At 38.4% G+C, this 21903-nt stretch overlaps 1 protein-coding gene across 5 annotated transcripts; it reads right to left on the reverse strand.

Annotated features, from left to right (window-relative positions):
- Nucleotides 1-427: 427 nt before the first annotated feature.
- LOC145072422 (putative L-cysteine desulfhydrase, chloroplastic) lies at nt 428-3361 on the reverse strand. Of its 5 annotated transcripts, none has more exons than XR_013691021.1 (3): nt 1897-3361; nt 788-857; nt 428-698 (listed from the first exon to the last, which is right to left on the reverse strand). XR_013691021.1 is itself a non-coding variant. In XM_079018841.1 (2 exons), the coding sequence occupies exon 1, from the start codon at nt 3267-3269 to the stop codon at nt 1902-1904; it is 1368 nt and encodes a 455-aa protein (XP_078874967.1). In that variant the 5' UTR covers nt 3270-3361; the 3' UTR covers nt 428-649; nt 1897-1901. The 5 variants fall into 5 exon arrangements, 3 of the variants coding, with proteins under 3 accessions (XP_078874967.1, XP_078874966.1, XP_078874969.1); XR_013691020.1 differs by having other exon boundaries at nt 788-946; XM_079018841.1 differs by lacking the exon at nt 788-857 and having other exon boundaries at nt 428-649.
- Between the last annotated feature and the right edge of the window lie 18542 nt (nt 3362-21903).

Here is a 21903-nt window from a genome sequence, read left to right on the forward strand (position 1 = left end):
ATATTTTTAAAAAATAATTGCATAAATGGGTAAAAATAACATTTTTAAATAAAAGTGTAGAAATTGTGGGTAAAAATAACATTTTACAAAGTTTTTTGAAAAGATCAAAATGACATTTTAATAAATAAAAAGTTAGAAAAGCCACAAACTCATAAACATAAAATATATAAAAAAAATTACATAAATGGTATAATTACCCATGGTTACAAACTCAGTCCTTACTAACTAAAATTAGCAAGGATTAAGTTTGTTATCTTTGGTAAACCACACAGACCATTTATATAATTTTTTCTATATTATTTGTTAAATTTAAGTAACATTGGGGTCGATCTTATGATTTTCACTGTACTATTTAAATAGGCTTATGATTTTTATGACCCCCATTAAAAATTTAAATTAATTTGGCATAATTTGCTGTAACATATGGTTATTTGGAATGAAAATTGCAAATTTTGTCAGATATTAGTGCTATTCTTAATCCAAAAAGTGAACACGAACACTTAGTTTAGTTTAAGGGTTATCCAACACAAATACAACGTTTCCTTTTTAAAATGAATTCAAACTTGGTTGAAAATCCAACCAGCAGCATTTATCCAGAGACACCGCTTGCTACAAGATTTGTACACATATTTTTCTCTTTACTCTGATACTGCAACAGAAGCATTATTGTCACCCTTAGTAGCAATATTACATCCAATCTACAAATAATGGAAATCAGAACCATGAGCCGTATTTCTAGTAGTAACAACAAACAGCAAAATGTACTTTCATATATTTGATTACTTACAAAAACGTATGCAAATGAACCTTCATTGCGATAAATTATATAATTTGGTAGATTTTTCAGTGTACATTGCCTTAACAAGAACAACAGTTGAAAATACAATCTTGTAAGAGAAACTCATCAAAGTAGGAAGCTGCGCATACGGTTTTTTTGCATTTAGCCCTTTGAGAAAAAACAAGGAAATCAAGAAAAAGATCAACTGGTTTCCTAAATTATATTGGCACTTCCATTAATAATACTTGTGCACCATAAAAAATCTAAGATAATTATTAGTTTATTCCATAAAATCATACTAAAGATAAATAACCAAAACAACAAACGATAATCTCCAACAAACAAGTCAAGTTTAAAAAATAATAATAATAATAAATACATAAAAAATCAAACCGCTGAAATAAAATTCGAAAAACGAATCTATTTCTGTTGTATGGAAGTTAAAATATAGCCCTTTATTTTAAACTAAATACAGAGAAAATTACATTTTGCGGTGCCAGAGTATAACTGCTTTTTTCAACTTTGGTCCTCAACTTATTGATTTAATTTATTTATTTATTTTTTTGTAATCTTGGTGCTTAGTTGAGGTTTTTGTAACGTGTTTGAACTTTGGCTCATGTTCCAAGTAAAATGACTATATTTTTAGGACCAAAATTGCAAAAATCAGCTATCTTCAGGGACCAGAATCAGTCATTTTACTTGGAATGGAACCGGATACAATACAAGAACCTCAAATAAGGACTAAAACTGCAAGAGAAATATTTTTGCAAAAATCAGTTATGCTTAGGGACCACAAAACTTAAATAAACAACATTCTCACAAATTATGAAAATTTTAAAGGATATGAGATCACATATATCATGGTCATCATTTTTCACATTCTGAATGAGCAATTCCAAGAGGAGATATTTTCTAGCTTTCTAAAAGTTGTAACAAGAAAAACATGCAACTAAGGTAGATTCTTCATTTTTCTGCAAAACAGTAATTCTTCCAGCATCATTATTTTTTAATCATTGTTAAGAACACACCAACACCAACACCAACGTATCAGAATTTATGATACTTTAACATAGAGAGAAAAAAAAAAAGTAGTATAAAGGAAATACATACATACATACCTCTTTTAATCTTGAAAAACTTTACATGTGAACCCAGAATTCACAAGATTGTTAATGGCATCCCTGAATCTGTAGTAATCATCAACAATGTTGTAAATTTGATGAGAAATTCTAGCATACCCAGTTATCGGATTGACCTCCCCAACCTCTGGTTGCCTATAATATATTGGAACTTCAACCTTAAAACACTCCCTTAAATGAGACCTTAATTTTAATCCATCAGAATCACTCATAATCTCCAAACAAGTGGGTAATCCAACCATTGCCATACTTGAACACATATCAGGAGGTGAACCAAGATGAGTGCCCCATGATTTTGCAAGCATGTTTGCCATTTCTATAACCTTTTGGTGATTCCATTCTCTTATTCCATCAAGCCCACCTTCAAACCTACTTACAAACTTTAAAGCCTCGGGTACAACTAGTTGTGCACTGTAGTCCCTTGTCCCGATCCATGAACTTTCTATAGCTAATCCATTTCCGTATTCATGAGATACCACAGGGTGGTGGAGATTAGATAGCTCGGGGTTTCTACAGTGCAAGAATGCGATTGAAGGTGGACAGAATAACCATTTATGGAGATTGCTAGTGTAGAAATCAGCCCCAATTTCTTTGACATCAACCCTAGTTGACCCAATTGCATGAGCAGCATCAACGAAAATCCGGTCAACTCCTTCTTCTCTACACATCTTTACCAATTCCTTGACGGGAATTACAACGGATGGCATGGAGGTGATGTGATCAATTACGGCTAACCTAACTTTACGATTATTGGATTTCCCTAATTCTAAAGCGTTTCTAAATGCTGTAATTATTTCGTCATTTGAAGCTACGGGAAAGGGCATTTTAACCTCGATGACATGGCCACCTGCTCGCGTTACGTAAGCCTCGACGGACTTTTTGACGGCACCGTAGGCGTAGTGGAGCATCACGGCGGTGTCGCCAGGGTTGAATTTTGATTCGAAGAACGACCATTTGACTTGTTGGAGTACGATTGCAGCGGCCGTTGTGGCGTTATCGACTATTGAGATTTCGTCGACGTGATCGGCGTTGATGAGGGTTTTGATGGCTTCGCGGGAGCGGAGGATGGAGGGTTTGAGATGGTTGAAGTAGAAGTCGTCGGGCTGTTCAAGGAAACGTAGCTGGTAACGTTGTTGGGCTTCGATGACGGAGGAGGGGCATGAACCGAAACTGCCGTTGTTAATTCGGGCGACGGCAGGGTCGTGATGAGAGAACTCTGAGCGGATATCAATGTCAAAGCGCTTATGTTTTTTGCAAGGGGAGGAATTGTGGCTATTTGGGGCATCGGTGGCCATAGCGATGGTGGCGGCGCCGTTCTCATCGCGGTGGCGGTGGAGATTATTGGATGCCATGGAGAAGAGACGATGGTAGTGTTGAGAACGGAGAAAAGACGTGTGTAGCGTCGAGACTGGTATTTGTGAGAGAGTGGAAGCGGCGAGGCTAAAAAGTAAAAACATTATATTCAAGTGGCTAATTAGATGGTAACTACAGCTTTTTCGTATTCAGATATGTATAATTTTTTTTCAAATAAGTTAAATAAATAAAATACATTATATTTTTAATTACTTTGTTAATTGTACAAGACTAAAGCATAAGTTTAATCGATGATTTTAGTAGTTTGTTTTTTTATTTAGAATTTAGATTAAAAATGATTTCTCTTAAGAGTAAACTACTGACTGAGACGATCAATATAGTATAATGAAAATTTCTTTTTTATTATTATTATTATTATTATGGACACTCATTCTTGTGATTTGATTTCTGGCACCAATAGTCGTTCAAGTCTTAACTGTTAAGATTGAGATGTCAAATTTATAAAATAACATGAAAAGTTAAATATATTTTTTTATATTTCTTACCTATCCTCCTCACTTTAAAAGATAAAAAGTAAATTACACGAACCTATGGTTTAGGGTAATTTGTACATTTGTTCCTAACTTATTTTTTTTAACTCAGAAGGTCCTTATTATTTGTTTCTGTTACGTGCTTGGTCCCTATTGTTTGTTTTTGTAATGCGTTTGGTCACTGTTTTAACTAAAAAGATTATTATTTAAATAGAGAAAAATGGTAGGGTATGTAAGGTAAGGTGAATGGGTGGGGTTGGGGTGTGTTTATTTAAATAAATTAAAAAATCAATGGCAAAATAATGTTTTTAGGTAAGAAATGGACCAAATATGTAATAAAAACAAACTGTAGGGACCTTTCGAGTTAAGAAAATAAGTTAGGGATCAAACGCACAAATTACCATAAACCATAGGGACCATTTATGTAATTTACTCAAAGATAAACGTATGCATATTTCATAAAAACAATAATATTTTAATAGACACATATGGCATGAGTATGAAAATATTTAGGAACAAATATAAAAGGATATTTAATATTTTAACTTTTATACCATTTTTAAGGAAACTGAGTAATTTAACTCGTAAACAAGTATTTTAATAATTATAACCATCTTATAATTTTTGTTTGAAAAATAACCATTTACTTTGGAATTTCGCATTCCAAAGTAGTTACGTCCATTCCGAAGTTGGGTGGTTGGTAGGTATCGGGTCTGGAATCCAACAATCGTATGTTCGAGACTGACAAAATGGATTCCAGACTATGTTTTTCAGAATACGATATTCCAGAGTATTTATGTTCATTCTGAAGTTAGTGGTGGTTGGTATGACTCGAGACCGGAATCTGACACTCGTACGTTCTGGACTGAAAAGTGTATTCTGGAATATACGACCATTCTGGAATGGTAAAATTAAGGTATTTTTGTTTTTAGTTCACCAACAAGCTATATGTAGTGTATTTGTGTCTTTGTTCCCCAATTCGTCAACAAGTAGTGTTATTTGATAGTTTTTGTAATCTAAAAGAATGAGTATGTATACGGATTTTTTCGAATGCTAGTTTCTAATAGATGGCAATGGTAGCGTATCGAGGCATTTATGCAATATATTTCTCCATACTACACATGTTTCGGTGTAGATATAAGCAATGATATCAACTTTGTTGGGTTAATCACGTTGGTTGCTTCTAAGTATAGGTTACACACTAATCAAATATGTATATCTTTTTAATGTTCTAGATCAAATATAGTGATGCAAATTCTTATTGATAGTGATGTCAAATATTTTCTTAGTTTTGTTAGTAGTATGTCTCTTAACACACTACAATTTTTTGTTGTTAATAATGTTATGGAAAGTGATATTCAACGATTTATTACCTATGACAATAAACCATGATCCTTCTTACAATGACCCTATAGATGGGGGTGATTTTTGGTATAAAGTTAAGGTTGTTAATGATAATTCTCCAACAGTTGATGTTGATGAATATGCAAATGATGATACAAAGCTAATTGTTGTGGATAGAAATTTCACCTTATCATTTATATCTTAAACTTATTACATCTGGGTAAGCCCAAGATCTTGGATTTAATCAATATCTTGGACTACTATCATGTTTCTTGTAATATCTTGTGCATGAATTTAAAGTTTGATTGAAAAGAAATAGACCAGGTCAATACATACGTGATCAATGACCTCGTGAATGTTGAAGACCATTATAAAAGTCGGGTCAAGCAAGGATCAATGAATATCCCAAGAATGTCGAAATTTTAGTTGTTATTGTTATGTATATAAAGCCTAGCTGGTCAACACTCACACACATGCTGCCTGCCACTTCCTTTCCGATTCTCTTGACACTTGAGCATATTTACATCATTTCGAAGATTAAATAGCACCTGTAATTTATTTCTATTTAATATAAGTTCCAAGGAAGGTGATTTCATCACCTCCCGATATGAAGTGGGTTAGAATCGATAAACGAACATGAAATCAATCACAGAAAGCATTAAGATCACATCATGTAAATATGATCTTATTGGCTCGTATTAGCCTGGAGATATTACAATGTTTAAGAGAGTGTTTACAAACTGGAGAGCATAAAAGTTACTCTCAACTCTAGTACCTACCCTATTTCGTTGTGATTACATCGTTCGAGTAACATGATAAGTAGCAGATGAGAGGTGATCACATGGTTCGAGTACCATGATCTGTAGCAGATGAGGGGTGATAACGTGGTTCGATTACCATGATTCGTGGCGGTTAGTGCTTCTGGTGTTATCAGTTATTCTGTTGTGATTAATTAGATTGAGATCAGATGTGATAGAGTATGGGGCCAGAGGGCCATGTTGAACGAGTTTCAAGGGAGCACACCTTGAGGGGGAAATCGAGTTGGTTTCCAAGAAAGTTAGATGAGATGACAACTGGAGTCGCAAGACTCGGGAATGAGTAGAGGTGGTGCTTTGTGGAGGATTATGGGTTAAGCTACGCAATCGGTCGATAGTGGGGATGCCACTTCCTGTGACCGCAGTGTGCTATTTTTTGTGAGGAGCATAAGGGATATGAGTTTCCGAGTTGGAGGTAAACCCTGTGGGGTAGCAAGTGTGGTGACCTTTTCACCAGAGTATTTGGGCAGTATGTTTGTTGCAAGGTATCCTTATACCAGGAAAGAGTCATTAGTGGGACTAAGATGGATGAGAACAAGGAGGTGCCTTGTTGGGGGGAAAAGTACTTTTATTAGCAATTTTCGGTGGAAAAGGGGTATATTGCGGCGGTGGCCCTCGTGGTCTATGTTGTGAATCAACAGCGAGAATGAGGTTTGTGCTTTTATGATTATTCCCGATTTGGGAGGCGGGTCGAGGAGTTAGAGTCGAAGTGCATGAAAGGACACTATTTCCGGATTAGAGACAGATTGGATTTGGAATAGTGGGGTTTCCGAAGGTGTGTCAGTGTGAGGCCTCAAGATGCCTAGAGGTAGTCGCATGGGGAGGATTCCGAGATTTTGTCAGGGACGAGATATATGGAGATTGGTTGGTTTCCTTTGGGAAGGCCCTGGGATGATTGTGTAATACGTTCAAGAGTCAAGTGTGACATAACTGGTGAGACAATCTACTGAGTAGATTGTGGATGTGCCAACTGGTAATTGTTCAAACCCTGAGTGGGGGAGAACTGGTTTTCCAGTAAGGGGGTCGACGATTTGTTCAAGTGCGGTTAGAGAACGGTTATCGAGACCTACGGTTCGAATGCATGAGACCAGGGTTATTGGTGGTCTAGGCGAAGTGCAGAGAAAGGTAATGCAGGATGTACGTGTTCAGGAAAGGACGAGTGTCCCCACGACAGGTGGGCATTGGACAGATACCATGTGGTGATTAGAAATTCTTCAAGGTTGTAATGGTAAAATTTGAGGCGATTGGTTCAAAGGATAGCTTCGGCGGTAAAGAACTTCGGGCTTAGCATACGGGTTGTTATGTGCATTTTGGAAAGGGTAGAAGTGGATTGGGCAACCAACTCCAGGGCTGGTATGTGTATACTTGCATGGGTTTGGAGCAATAGAGGAGGAAGTTTCGGATGTTCGTCAGCGTGTTCTGAGTCGTTGACGATTCGTCCGTAAGAGTTGGAATATTCCGAAGTTGTGTGTTGTGGGGAAATGAAGATTAGATACGAGATTATTTAAGAATGTGAATTGCAGTAAGATAAGGAGTTTTGTCATGACGGTAGCCGTCAGGAGTAGTGATGTTTATTTCTGGATGGGTGTGTGATCATTTGTCTATGATTAGCCACGAAACATGGGTTAATGGATGTAGAGTGTGGCGTCGACTGGAAAATGAGACCGTGGGATGGTAAGAGAAAGTATTGTAAGGCTTCAGGGAGCTGCGGTATCCTTGAGTTAGTAAGAAAGGGTGTGGTGATACTGCGGTATCCTTGAGACTGGTATTTGAGGGAGAGTGGAGGCGGCGAGGCTAAAAAGTAAAAACATTATATTCAACTATTCAAGTGATTGATGAATTAGATGGTAACTACAGCTTTTTCGTATTCAGATATGTACAATTTTTTTGAATAAGTTAAATAAATAAAATACATTATATTGCAAGTGATTGTTAATTATACAAGACTATAGTATAACTTTAATCGATGATTTTAGTAGTTTGTTTTTTTATTTAGATTAAAAATGATTTTTCTTAAGAGTAAACTACTGAAACGATCAATATAGTATAATGAAAATGATACCTTTTCTTGTTTTTTTATTATGGGCACTCATTCGTGTGATTTAATTCTTGGCACCAATAGTCGTCCAAGTCTTAACGGTTAAGATTAAAATGTCAAATTTATAAAATAACATGAAAAATTAAATATATTCCTACGTCTTGTTTTTACATATCCTCTTATTCATGTTAAAGGATGACATGTGTCATATTTAATCTATCCTTTCTAATAAATGAAGGTTTTTTTGTCACTTGTCAAATTCTCAAGAGTTTTGCCACATGTAATTTTGTGAGAATTTTAGAATTATTATTTTCCACTTGTCATTTTTTTTAGAATTTCCATTGTTTAAAATAAAATTTCATATAAGGAAAGAAAATCATTCTATTAATTTGATAATAAAGAAGATTTGATTTTCTTTTACAAATGTTGTAAAAGATTATATTATGATATGTAAAATTATTATTTTATAAAATATTTAATATTTAAATATTGATATTATATTTTTATTTTTAATAAACCCGTGTAATACACGGGTCTTACAACTAGTTCCTAATAAAAACCTCTCTAAGGTGCCACATGACATTTTTTTTACACCTCTATTTTGCCACATGACATCTTCTCCTAAGCTCTCTCCTCAAATTCCCGCTCAAAGTTGATACTTCACGTTCTAAGCTTAATCATATTCAATTTTTTTTAAAAATAAAGACTTTCCAACTACGAAGCCTATAAATTAGGAATTATATTAGAAACTTAATTTTGATATCCATGACCTTCCCTAAAATCAGCACTAAAAATTGAATCCTTTCACTCTAAATCTCGGCAGCCGAACCCAATCTCATTTGAACCCTTTATTTCCATCAAATATTACTGGTAATCCTTATTCTTCTTCTAGAGCGAAATGTAAAACTACGTCCGTATTTATTTCAGTTTCCATGTTCATATTGAGGATTCTTTTGTTCCTTCTTATTTTTCTAATTTCATGTTGACTTATTCTATTAAGTTTTTGTTTGTTGTAGATTCGATTGAAGCTGACGTATTGGAGTTCAGGCGAGAATCTGTGTAGAGATTCGATTTTTAGTGTTGTGTTGCTTGATTTTGATTAAACTGGTCTAACATGGTGGTTTGGATGAACTGAACGATGTAGGATGCTAAGTGTCAAGTGAGGACTTGTACACACAATGATCCTAGTTAACATATAATCAAACATATATGTATCTAATTAGTTAATTAATAACTAATTAATCAAGTTAAGACACCCTAGGTCATAGAAACATTTTGATTCAAGTGCTATAGGTACCAAAGGGTTGCACCTAAGGGTTGTATGACATGGTATTGGAGTTTATGGCCCATGAAACACCCCTTTATGGAGTTTATGGCCCATGACCATTTCCCCATGAGTTTATGGCCGTAAATCATGGTACTAAGTGCCAAATTGTGATTTAAGGTCTTACGAGTCATGATTGGGCATCAAATGATCAAGTCCAAGCCTTAGGATAGCATTAAGGGCACAATAACACTACCTAGTAGAGTTCACGGCCTAAGGACCCTTTCCTTAGGTGATTACAGTCGTAAACTCCTATGGGGAGTTGTTTTGATTGTTGTTTAAGGTATTAACCACTTCTAGGAAGGATCAAGGTTAGCATCCAAGGCATAGGAAGGAGCTAAGGTCCAATTTACCACCTTGAAAGGGGTTTACGGCCCAAGATCATCCTTGGCCGTAAACTCCTTTGTTCTATGGTTTCTTAATGATTTTAATGTGTTATTAAGATCATACTAAGCATACAAGAAGCTATAGCAAGTGCACGTACAAGATCGGAGCTCGATTGGGTGTTTAAGGTCCAAGAACACTAGTGTGTGTTCTTGGTGTTTTGAAGATCTAATGAAAATCAACAATTGAATGGATGAAATGATGCATAATGACTAGGAGATAGGTTATAACAACAATTCAAGTCAAGTAATACTTACATTTTCGGAAAATCGGGTGAAGAACGGTATGCTACTTGAGAGAGAATGGTTTTGGTTCTTGAGTTTGAAAGTGAGGAAATGAAAGAATGGAGAGTAAACTCATGCCTAAGGCATGCGTTTTAGGCCCTAAGAGAGTTCACGGCCCAAACTCTCTTTTTTTGGCCGTGAGCACCAATTCAAGGTGTTGATTGTTCCATTACATTCCCGATTAACTAGCAGTCACTTCCTTTTATCCTTCCGATTCGTGAATAATTAATTAAAATACTCAAACGGACTTTAAACTGGCTAAAATTTAGCAGAAAGGCATTTAACTTTTAATTGAAGTGTTGGATTGTAGAGTTCGTACGAATGAAAATTTCAGGTTGTCACATCATCCCCCCGTTAGAAGGAATTCGTCCCGAAATTAGAGTTTAAGCAAACATGTAGTTACAAATAACTAAGCAAAAAGATGAGGATATTTCAGTTTCATCTGATCCTCTCGCTCCCAAGTGAATTCAGGTCCTCGCTTGGCATTCCAGCGAACCTTCACTATCGGGATACGACTTTGTTTCATTTGCTTAACCTCTTAGTCCATGATCTTTACTGGTTCTTCCACGAAGTTGAGGCTCTCGTTGATCTCGATCTCGTCGAGTGGGATTACAAGAGTCTCATCGGACAGACACTTTTTCAAGTTCGAGACGTGGAAGGTAGAATGTACGTTACTAAGCTCGCGCGGTAGATTGAGTTTGTAAGCTACGGGGCCGATTCGGGCAAGAATCTCGAAAGGCCCTATGTATCTTGGATTGAGCTTCCTATGCTTTCTGAAGCATATCAAGCCCTTCCAGGGTGAGACCTTTAGTAGAACGCGGTCTCCCTCCTGGAATTCCAATGGTTTCCTTCGTTTGTCAGCGTAGCTTTTCTGTCGGTCTCTAGAGGCTTTCAATTGTTCACGAATTTGAACGATCTTCTCTGTTGTTTCCCGAATGATCTCCGAACCTGTGAGAGTGCTTTCAGGAACACGTCCCTTAGCTAATTGGGTATCACCCACCTCAGCCCAACATAGAGGGGATCTGCACTTTCGGCCATAGAGGGCTTCGAAAGGAGCTGCCTTTATGCTCGTGTGATAACTGTTGTTGTAGGAAAATTCGACAAGGGGTAAATGAGTATCCCAAGCTTTCCCAAAGTCAATCACACAGGCTCGCAACATATCTTCTAAGGTTTGGATAGTTCTCTCACTTTCTCCGTCGGTCTGTGGATGGTAGGTTGTACTCATGTCCAGCCTAGTTTCTAGGGAACTTTGTAACGACTGCCAGAACCTCTAAGTGAATCTACTATCTCTGTACGAGATAATGGATATGACCGTTCAGTCGTACAATCTCCCTAATGTAGGTTCTCGTAAGTTTCTCCATTTTGTCGGTTTCTTTGATGGGTAGGAAGTGTGTAGACTTGGTCAATTTGTCGACGATGACCCATATGGTATCAAGTCCACCCGTTGTCTTGGGCAACTTGGTTATGAATTCCATAGTGATCCGCTCCCACTTCGATTCTGGTATCTCTGGTTGCTAACCGGAGGGTTTCTGGTATTCGACCTTTACCTTCGCGCAAGTAAGGCATTTACTTACGAAGGTAGCAATATCTGCTTTCATGTTAGGCCACCAGTATAACTTTTTAAGATCCAGATACATCTTATCTGAACCTGGATGGACGGAATAACGAGTGTTGTGTGCCTCGGTCATGACCAAGTCTCTGAAGCCACCATGTTTCGGTGTCCAGATCCAATCCATGAGGTATAAGGCTCCGCCATCCTTGACTTCCAAGTTCTTATCCATCCCTCTCAGGGATTCACCCGCCACATTTTTAAGTTTCAAAGCGTCGAGCTGAGCCTCCTTAATTTGCGTGGACAAGTGTGAATGGATAGTTAGAGCCAAAGATTTGACTCTATGACCAGAGTATTCTTTCCGACTTAGGGCGTGGGCTACTATATTGGCTTTACCCGAATGATAACGAATTTCGCATTCGTAATCACTGAGTAGCTCGACCCACAGTTGTTGTCTCATGTTGAGCTCCTTCTGGTTGAAAATATGTTGTAGACTTTTGTGGTCTGTAAAGATCGTGCTTTTTGTACCATACGAGTAATGCCTCCAGATCTTCAGAGCAAACACAAATGCTCCTAGCTCAATATCGTGGGTGGTGTAGTTAACCTCATGTGTCTTCAGTTGTCTCAAGGCATAGGCGGTGACCTTACCTCGCTGCATCAGAACACATCCGAGTCCTTGATTTGACGCATCGCAATAGACAATGAAGTCTTCTATCCCTTCGGGGAGGGATAGTATTGGTGCGGTGCACAAGGCTCGCTTGAGCATTTGGAATGCTCTTTCCTGTTTCTCTTCCCAATCAAAGGCCACGCCCTTCTGGGTCAATGTCGTAAGAGGTTTCACTATGCGGGAGAAGTTCTGAATGAACCTGAGATAATAGCCAGCGAGACCTAGAAATTGACGAATTTTTGTAGGTGTCTTCGGTGTTGACCAGTTCTCAATGGCCGTGATTTTGGAAGGGTCTACGTGTATTCCCTCTTCGCTAACAACGTGGCCCAAGAATTCGACTCTTCGAATCCAAAATTCGCACTTAGAGAACTTCGCGTAGAGCTTCTCCGATCGTAATGTTTCCAAGACTCTGCGGAGATGTTGACTATGCTCTTCCTTACTTCGAGAGTAGATGAGTATGTCATCGATGAAGACGATGACGAACTGATCCAAATAAGGATGACACACCCTATTCATCTGGTCCATGAATACTGCGGGCGCGTTAGTTAATCCGAATGGCATCACTACGAATTCGTAGTGCCTATAACGAGTTCGGAAGGCTGTCTTGGGAACATCATCCTCTAACACTCATAGTTGGTGATATCTGGATCGTAGATCTATCTTCGAGAAGTAGTTGGCTCCTTGAAGTTGATCAAATAAATCGTCTATGCGGGGCAAGGGATAACGATTTTTAATGGTAAGCTTATTGAGTTCCCTGTAGTCGATGCACATACGAAATGATCCATATTTCTTCTTGACGAACAAGACCGGTGCTCCCCATGGTGAGAAGCTTGGCCTAATGAATCCCTTCTTGAGAAGTTCGTTAAGCTGACTGGAAATTTCCTGCATCTCTGCCGGTGCCAGACGGTAAGGAGATTTGTGCTACGGGAGTAGCCCCTGGCACTAAGTCGATTATGAACTCGACTTGGCGTTGTGGTGGTAATTCGGTAAGTTCTTCTGGGAAGATGTCGGGAAAGTCGCGTACTTCGGGGATGTTCTAAATGTCTTTTACTTCTTGACTCGTATCGACGATGTGTGCGAGGAATACATGATATTCCTTTCGTAAGCACTTCTGGGCTTGGATGCACGAAATGATGCGAAGGCTCGTACTAGGTTTGTCGCCATAGATAACTAAGGTTTCGTTGTTAGGAAGGTTAAGACGAACTGCTTTTTCAAAGCACATGATGTCGGCGCGAAGAAGACTCAACCAATCCATGCCGATAATAACGTCGAAACATTTAATTGGAACCGGCATGAGGTCTATCTTGAAATTATGACCATCTAAAGTTAAAGTACAACCTATGTATATGCAATTAGTACTTTCCGTTTTCCCATTTTCCATTTCTACCGTGAATGATTTATCTAATGCACATGGTTTTTGTTTAAGTAGGTGTGCAAATTTATGACTTACAAAACTTTTCTCTGCTCCACTGTTAAAAAGTATGCAAGCATATGCGTTATCGAGGAGAAACATACCAGTAACTATCGTAGGATCAGCTACGGCTTCCTCGTGGCCTATGGCCATAACTCTTCCTACTCCGCCAGCCATCCCCGCCTTAGGGCAATTCCTCTTGTAGCGGCCTACCTCTCCACAACCATAGCAAGCTTGGCCCACACCAGCGTTAGGAACTTGGGCGGTCGGCCCTGCTGGAGTTTTGCAGAAACGAGTTGTATGCCCCTTCCTGTTGCAGTTAGAGCACTACATTTCCTTGCAAGGTCCGTGGTGATGGAAGTTGCATTTGTTACACCTCGGAAGATTTCCAACATAAGTTTTTGCTGGTAAGGGGTTTGCAGGGACAACAGGGGTTACTGTGGCAGCATTGATTGCCACAAGTTGTTGTCTCTTTGAGGATTCTTGCGAAGCCCCTCTTTTCCTCTTGTTCCGCCCCTTCTTCTTGTTGTCGTTGTTGTTTCCCTTTTGTGTCAGGGGTGTAGAGATTGTTGGGTTCTGGTGTTTTCCGTGATCTATGAGAGATTGTGCCAGCTCCTTGGCGCTGTCAAAAGTAACAGACTTGGATGCTAACACACTTGACTGGATCTAGGGTGACAGTCCCCAGATATATCTCTCTATTTTCTTGCTCTCGAGAGCAACCATATCAGGGCATAGAATTGCCAGATCATAGAATCTATTCGTATAGGTTGATATGTCGGACCCAACCATTTCTAGACCCCAGAGTTCCTATTCGAGTTTTTGTATTTCCCCTCGAGGACAGTACTCTCTCATCAACATGGCTTTCAAGTTTTCCCAGCTGATGGAATTTTCCACCACAATAGTCAAAGACTTAACATGGCCATTCCACCAAGTTAGTGCTCTGTCAGAAAAGGTACAAGTAGCAAACTTGACCTTGTTGCCCTCCGGGTAGGCGCAGATTTCAAAGACCGCTTCCGTTTTTTCAATCCATTGCCTTGAGACCATAACCCCACCAGTTCCATTGAAGTTTCGGGGTTTAGCATTTGTAAAGTCCTTGTAGGTGCATTCCCTGGGATGCCCATGGCTCTCGCCGTGGTTGGAAGGATGTGCACCTGTTCTCGATCCACTAGGGACAGGAGTATTGATGGCTGACACAGCAGCTGCTACGCTGCTATGAAGGCTGCCTGGAACATAGTGGCGTCGAAAGGAGAGGGTGGTTGAGGAGGTTGAGGTGGTGGAGGAGGTGGTATCGACGTTTCGTTATTAGGGTTATGCCTTGGGTTTTTGCGAGGCGGCATCTTTTAACTATACGTTTAAAAAGATGACAACATGGATAAGAATAAATGAATAACGAGAGTGACTCACGGACTAAATCTCCATAGTCCAACAGCACAATGAATAGTATGTTTGAATGAAGATGACAACATTTGGATAAAAACTTCCATATGATTAGATATCTGTCAATAATACCGGAATTACAGATGTAATAAGTTTGGGAAAAGTGGCCTAGAAGTAGGCCTTACATCAACCAAGACAGGAAAACTTTGACAGAACTATGACTAGATCAAGACCTAACGGGTCTAAGATTTACAAGCATAGCAAATTAGACCAAAGTTTTTACATAAACTAGGTTATATCCAAAAGATGAGTAGATGAGATTCTATCGGCGACGAGAACTGCTAGCATGAGTTCTTGATCTCGACAGTAGGCGTTCTATGTCCCTTATACGCCTGTCATCTCTCACTTACTGAGCTCGAAGGTCCCTAACTTCAGCTTGGGTTTCAGCAAGTTCTCTTTGCAGAGCTGCATTGCAGACCAGAGTCCTTTCATGAGCAGACTCTAGTTGGCGAATGTGGACTATGTTAACGCCAGAGTTGGGGTCAATCTCCAAGACTCAATTGATAGTTGATTGACCCAGTATCGTGTTCCGAGAAATCCTACGAACCATGATGGGTAGGACCCTGTCAGCAGAACCTCCCTCAGTGAGGTTGTAGAAGCTTCTGTCTCCATTGTAACGGATAGGTTGACCCTGTTCTTGACTCCACCTATTCAAGTTTGTGGCCCACGGAGGTGTGGGTCCTTGAAATGTGGGACGAGGGTTCAGGTTTGGGTTTTGAGCAGCTGGAGGTAAGTTGTTGACTTCAGGCTCCGAGTCAGAACTATCAGAAAAACCCTCAGCATGGTGATCATCCAAAGGGATTGGGTGATCATCTTCTGGTTCTTCCTCTAGCCATCCAGCGTTGCCTTGGTTTGGGAAGTACGGGTCGCCGTGGTGAAATCCAGCCATTAAAATCTACGCGAGAAAAGGGATATAAGAAATAACTAAATAGATGAACTAACTAAGATAATTATAAGATGATCTTTATCAGTTGCTTCAATACTTGTTTAGTGCATACCGGTTATATGTAGTTAGGATAGGATAGGCCTTCGAATAAGTGACCCTAACCCTAAGCCCCCAACCCAACGAGGACAGGACATAAGGCAAAGATTTCACAGATTCTAAGTCTATGACATCCAAGTAAATATAACTTTAGTGTTCCACTAAACAACTATTAACATATTAATAAAAATCTATTTAGTTCTCAAATAAGTAATTACAGTAAGACCAAATACCCCTATGGTATTTCTTGGTGGTTGTGTTGGTAAGTTTTTAGACTTGTTGCCACATCACAACCATTCTTGGCCATATGCTAATCACTCCTCGGACCAGCATAGTTGATCAGGCTATGCCACTCCCAAGACAAACCATATATCCCCACGCTCACTTGTGATATTCAACAATCGTAATACTTCTGTTCTTGTCGTTGTGACACCGATTTTAGTATGAATGCAGGCACGTATACTGTGACATCCCCATTTTCACGGCCAGAAAAGACCGATTTTGTTTATGCTTTATAAAAATCAGAGTACTTTTCATAAAAAAAAATGTTGCGGAATTTGTTCCCAGAAAAACATGATAAATACGTTATTAAAAATATTTTCGAAGAAACGAATTTTATTCATTTTAAAATGTTTGGGATGTCATCGTCAATACAGAAACATAAGCATAAACAGAACTTACAATTATTTACACTAGTGATCTACATCTCTTTAAATCTCTCAGTGTAATGTCACTTCATATCAACACCTGTGATATAAATAAACTGAGTGGGTCAGGTTAGGAAACCTGGTGAGCACATAGGGTTTTCAACCCACAATTATTATTTTTAAACATCAAACAATCAACCCAATTACCCATTCCCGCTATCCTCACATTACGTCCCTAAAACATCTAACACAAGGGACCTAGTCTAAGGACTATCATTGGGATGGACACTACTGCTAAGGGGATTCCTTGGCAATGAAATTCCTAAATGCAACCATGTGGGGGATGGAGTACACCTGGTGAGCACACAGTTCACACAGTTCAAATAAACACACAGTTCGAATAAACACCTACAGGTTGCGAGCCTGCTAGTGTTCCACTAGACTGTCTAGAATAGTCCATGGTCGTCATCTATACTCCGCTAGATGACTGGATCATCAATAACATCTTTAACGAGGCCTCTCATTATTTTATTTTGTCACACATCAACTATTACATCTACCCATGTTTTACCCAACACATTTTGTAGATATAAAATACATATACAGTTTAAATCATTGAAAACATGTATAAAACGTTCATCCAGCATAGATAGCAAGTATTCAGATAATATGCACACATAGCACGTAGTTTATATAAAACACTTCATATCTATGTGTAAGATGAAAGTAACTATGCACTCACTTGAAAGGTGGTGACTCAGCACTCGGACAACGCTTCGATACTCTCAAAACGATTTTCCTTCGATAAAACCTAGTACCAATACCACTAGGGTTTAGTCTAACGATAACCGCGACAAATTAATTAGTCTGTTAATAACACTCAATATAACTCATAATAATAGCCCAAATAATTATTTTAATGACCTAATAACAGTCCTATAATTATTTGAAAGCTATATTAAAATTGCGTAAGCGTAGCACACTTACAACGAATTTTATCGAAAACCGGAACTTAATTGGAGCAGCTTTTCGAAACCGAAAGACTCCTTTTTCTCGGGACTCCGGGAGCCTCGGGGCTTCCCTCGGGAGCTAGGGATTTTATCTAGGGCTTAGGGGTGGTTTGGGAGCTAGAGAGAGAAAGTATTTTAGAGAGAGAAGGAGAATGGTGTGAAAAATGAAGGCTGCCCTCGCAACTATTTATAGGCTGTTGGCTTCATATTTATGTTGGGCGTACCGAGGGTACGCTGGGCGTACTCCTCGGATAAGACCACCAGCTCGGACCCAGCTGTCTTGCACCCATCGGATGGATCAGATCGGACCTACGCGGGGCGTAACTTCTTCGGACGCGGGGCGTACTGCGAAGCGAGGCGACGTGGACCTTCCGAAGCCAAGCGATTCCGAACGCGGGGAGTTCTCTTCTTGTACGCGCTGCATATCGAGCCAGCTTTCATCCATCCGAAGCGAGTCGTGGGCAACAAGGAATGGCCTAGATCATGCCACGTCATCATTTTTGCATCAGACTTCGCAAATTTCACTCTCGACTTCTAAAAATCATAACTTTTGCATATGAGATCCGTTTTTGACGTTCTTTATATCCACGCAAAGGTGGGAACGTACTCTACAACTTTCGTTTAGACTTTGTTGGCTAATTTTGGCTCGATTTTAAATTTTATATTATTAACAGGCCGGGACAGGATTGGTTCGTTAAATCCTCATAACTTCTTCATCTGACGTCCGTTTTCGCCCATATTTTTCTCGTTACGCTACTCTTAACGAGATATTCCATTCTTGTTTAGGTCGTGTCGGCTAAAAACCGCTCGATTTAATATTCGAATTTCAGGCTGTACACTGCTAGTCCGAAACTTCGAAAAATAATAACTTCTTCATACAAAGTCAGATTTGGGCGTTCTTTTTATCGCTGTTCTTAGTTTAACATATTCTACAACTTTCGTTTAGAGCGCTAATGCTAAATCTCGCTCTATCGTAAATTCACTATTTACGCTTCCCGGTGCCGTGCCGGTTCCGTCGCGAAACTTCGACGGGTCATAACTTCTTCGTTATAACTCGGATTTCGGCGTTCTTTATATGTACAGAAACCTTGTGACATATCCACAACTTGGTTAAGATTATTTATTCTAAATAATCTTTTGTCGAAAAGTTGTTTTCGACCCCTATTGCCTCTAAATTGACTAGCCCGGATCTACGGGCGTTACATATACTTACTTAAATATTTTATTATTTAAAAGTATAAACTCGTAGTTAGTGTGTTTTAATCCCAATGTATTTATAGTTAGTATATCTTTTATGGGTTGATATACTATATTCACTATAAACAATGCTCTGATACCAATCTGTCACACCCCAAAACCAAGAACGGCGGAAACATTCCGGGGTGGAGGACATCATGTGAAGTATCATAACAGTGTAAAGTAGTAAACAAGCAACAACATCATCCATTGCATTAAAAGTAAAGTTTTAATACATATGTGTGTTCCTTTATTGTAATAAGACACCAAAATATGTAATCAAAATAAAAGACGAGTCTTGTCTGTGCTCCGTCTTCTCAAAACCTGGTCATCGTACCTGTCTACTGGTGACCTGAGAATACAAGTTGTTTTGAAAGAGTAGATCAGCACAAAGCTGGTGAATTCATAAGTAATTAAGTGTCATTACTATGTATTTGAAAGCTGTTATGAATGTCATGTCAACCTTTGAATGAAACATTTGATATAAGTGTGAAAACCCTAGAAAATCCCATATTTCCTACTAGTATAAAAGTAGTCTTCTACCAAGACCCGAATGTTTTGAAAGTAGTCTTCTACCAAGACTTGAATGTTGTCACACCCCCGAACCAGACGGCGGAAACGTCCGAGGGCTCTTGTGACTTAATTGAATACCATCACAATGATTATACATGAATCATAACATTATTCATCACCATGCATTGAAATATTACAACTGATATTGTTTACATTCAGTACATTGTTTTAAACATTACAATTCCATAACATAAACCGTTTGATCATTAATCTAAGCAAAACACCATGATATAACTTGATACATATTCTTCTGTTTACCTGTTACCTGAGAATACAAGTTATTTTGAAAACGGTCAACATATGAAATGTTGGTGAGTTCATAAGTAATGTTATGGAAAAATGATTTTTTGTGAAAATTGCAAACCCAGAAAATCAAATATTTTCTGAAAAGAGTATTTGTAGAAAAAAGTGTGAAGATCCGTAAATATGCTTGTCGATTTTGAAAACATGAATAATTGTTGAACTTTGTATACATCACATAAGTTAAAATGTTGAACTCCCCGGGAAAACCCGATGTTTTCCCAATGCGTAAATTACATGACTTGTTTATTGTTATACCGATACGACGATTGTTTTTGATTACCTAGGTGACACTGGATTAATTAAGGGTTGTAAGTTGTTACAATCACGCATTATTGAGAATGACTAGTTTATAACTACAAATTATGAACGATCCTTGAGGCGTCGTCCATACTACTCACATAATCCAACCACCCTGACTTCTCTTGTTTAACGTCACGAATCTGCTTACTCGGTTTCTCATAGCCCTACAACCGAGGAGAAAGGAGGGTAAGAAGCCTCCTTTATTTCCATAAGTCATTCAAGGCTATCGGGAATGCGAAAGGCACTTGGCCCGACTCGCATTTGACTTCTCAACTTCGCTAGCAGTACTAATGGACCCTTGGGGCCCAACAACACAATAGTGCTATTGAAAGTCCTTTTACATGGAATTAGGTCATAGAAGGCCCATTAACATGTAAGCGCGTCCCCCTTCGGGCCCAAAGATCATGTTATTGGGCTAGCAAGGCCCAACAAGCACGATCTGAAACTTTCAAGCCCAAACATTGAATATTGACTCCTCGTAGTTATCGTGTGTTTATTGAAGTACTACGGTTTATTATTTTTGGTTTTGTCATTGATTCGAGACCGAATCAATTCGTTTGGTAACGATATTGGTTGTTGAAAGCGTATTTGTTATTACGTTTCGCCAGTAGTCGTGGATCTCGTATTTTGTCTTAAGGGATTTGTTTGTTTAAAAGTAAGAATTTTACCTTTTCATAACCCTTCTTTTATAAATTTAACACTTTTAGTCCTTTATATAAAAGAATTTCCATTTTAGTCCTTAAACCATTTTTCTTGACACTTTAGTATCATAACTTGTTGAAAAGACATTTTTAGCCCAAATTTGCTTTGTAAGCAGCTTAAGTCCTTCCAGAATGAAGTTTTCTCGGTTAGAACCCCCATTTTCGCAACTTTTACAGTTTTGGCCCAAAATAGGAAATTTTTACATTTTTTTATCCCTTTTGAATTTGAAAAACATTTTTGACCTTTGAAATGGTTTTAATACACTTTAAATCCCCTGTTTTATAGAAAACTTCCTTTTCAGCCCCTCAAACTTAAAAATCTCGCATATTGAGGCTTATTGGGCCGAAAAGCCCATGTTTAGCCCATTAAATGTAAAATTTACATTTTTAGTCCTTCAAAAATGTTTTGTTTCAGAAAAATTGTTATAGAAACTGTTTGGACTCATTTGACCCACCAGAAACTATAATTTGTCGGTTTGGGCCCTTAGTTTTGTATTTTTAACAATTTAAGCCCAAAAATGGGTTTTTTTGTTCAAGCATGTTCATCCTAACCATATGAATTATTTTTATTGACTTGATTAGGGTAAAATAGTTTAAGTTATGTTTATTTCCTTCCCTATGTTTTAGATCTCGGTTTCTACATACTTTTTGGATAACATTTTCATCACAACACATGATATCACACACAAACATGCATCAAATCACACATAGCATACATTTACACATAGATCTACACATTTACTTGTATTCTCCCTCATAAAAACTCATAAAACCGAAAAGAAAGGGGTATGAAGCTCACCTTGGGTGTGGTTTCGGTTTTGGAAGGAAAAGATGAGAAGAATTCGATCCTAGCAACCTTTCTTTGAGGATCTCAAACTTGGGTGCTTCCAAGGTGCTAGATCATAAGTTTGAATGAATTAAGAGATGATTCTTGAATGAAAGGAAATAGCTAGCTTATGGATCTAACATCAACTTACCTTAGATGATGATTTTTGGTGGAAAGTCTCTTTGAAAAGCTCTTGATTCTCGAAAATTTGATGAAGAAAAGTGAGGATGTTCTTTGAGAGAGTTTGTTTAAGAAAATTGGATGAAGTGTGTATGTTTGGGATGCTCTCAGCCAAGAATCAAGAAGAAGAA

Source organism: Lactuca serriola, chromosome 9 (genome assembly GCF_051521515.1).
Source record: "Lactuca serriola cultivar US96UC23 chromosome 9, Lser_US96UC23_V15, whole genome shotgun sequence".
Lineage (NCBI taxonomy): Eukaryota > Viridiplantae > Streptophyta > Magnoliopsida > Asterales > Asteraceae > Lactuca > Lactuca serriola.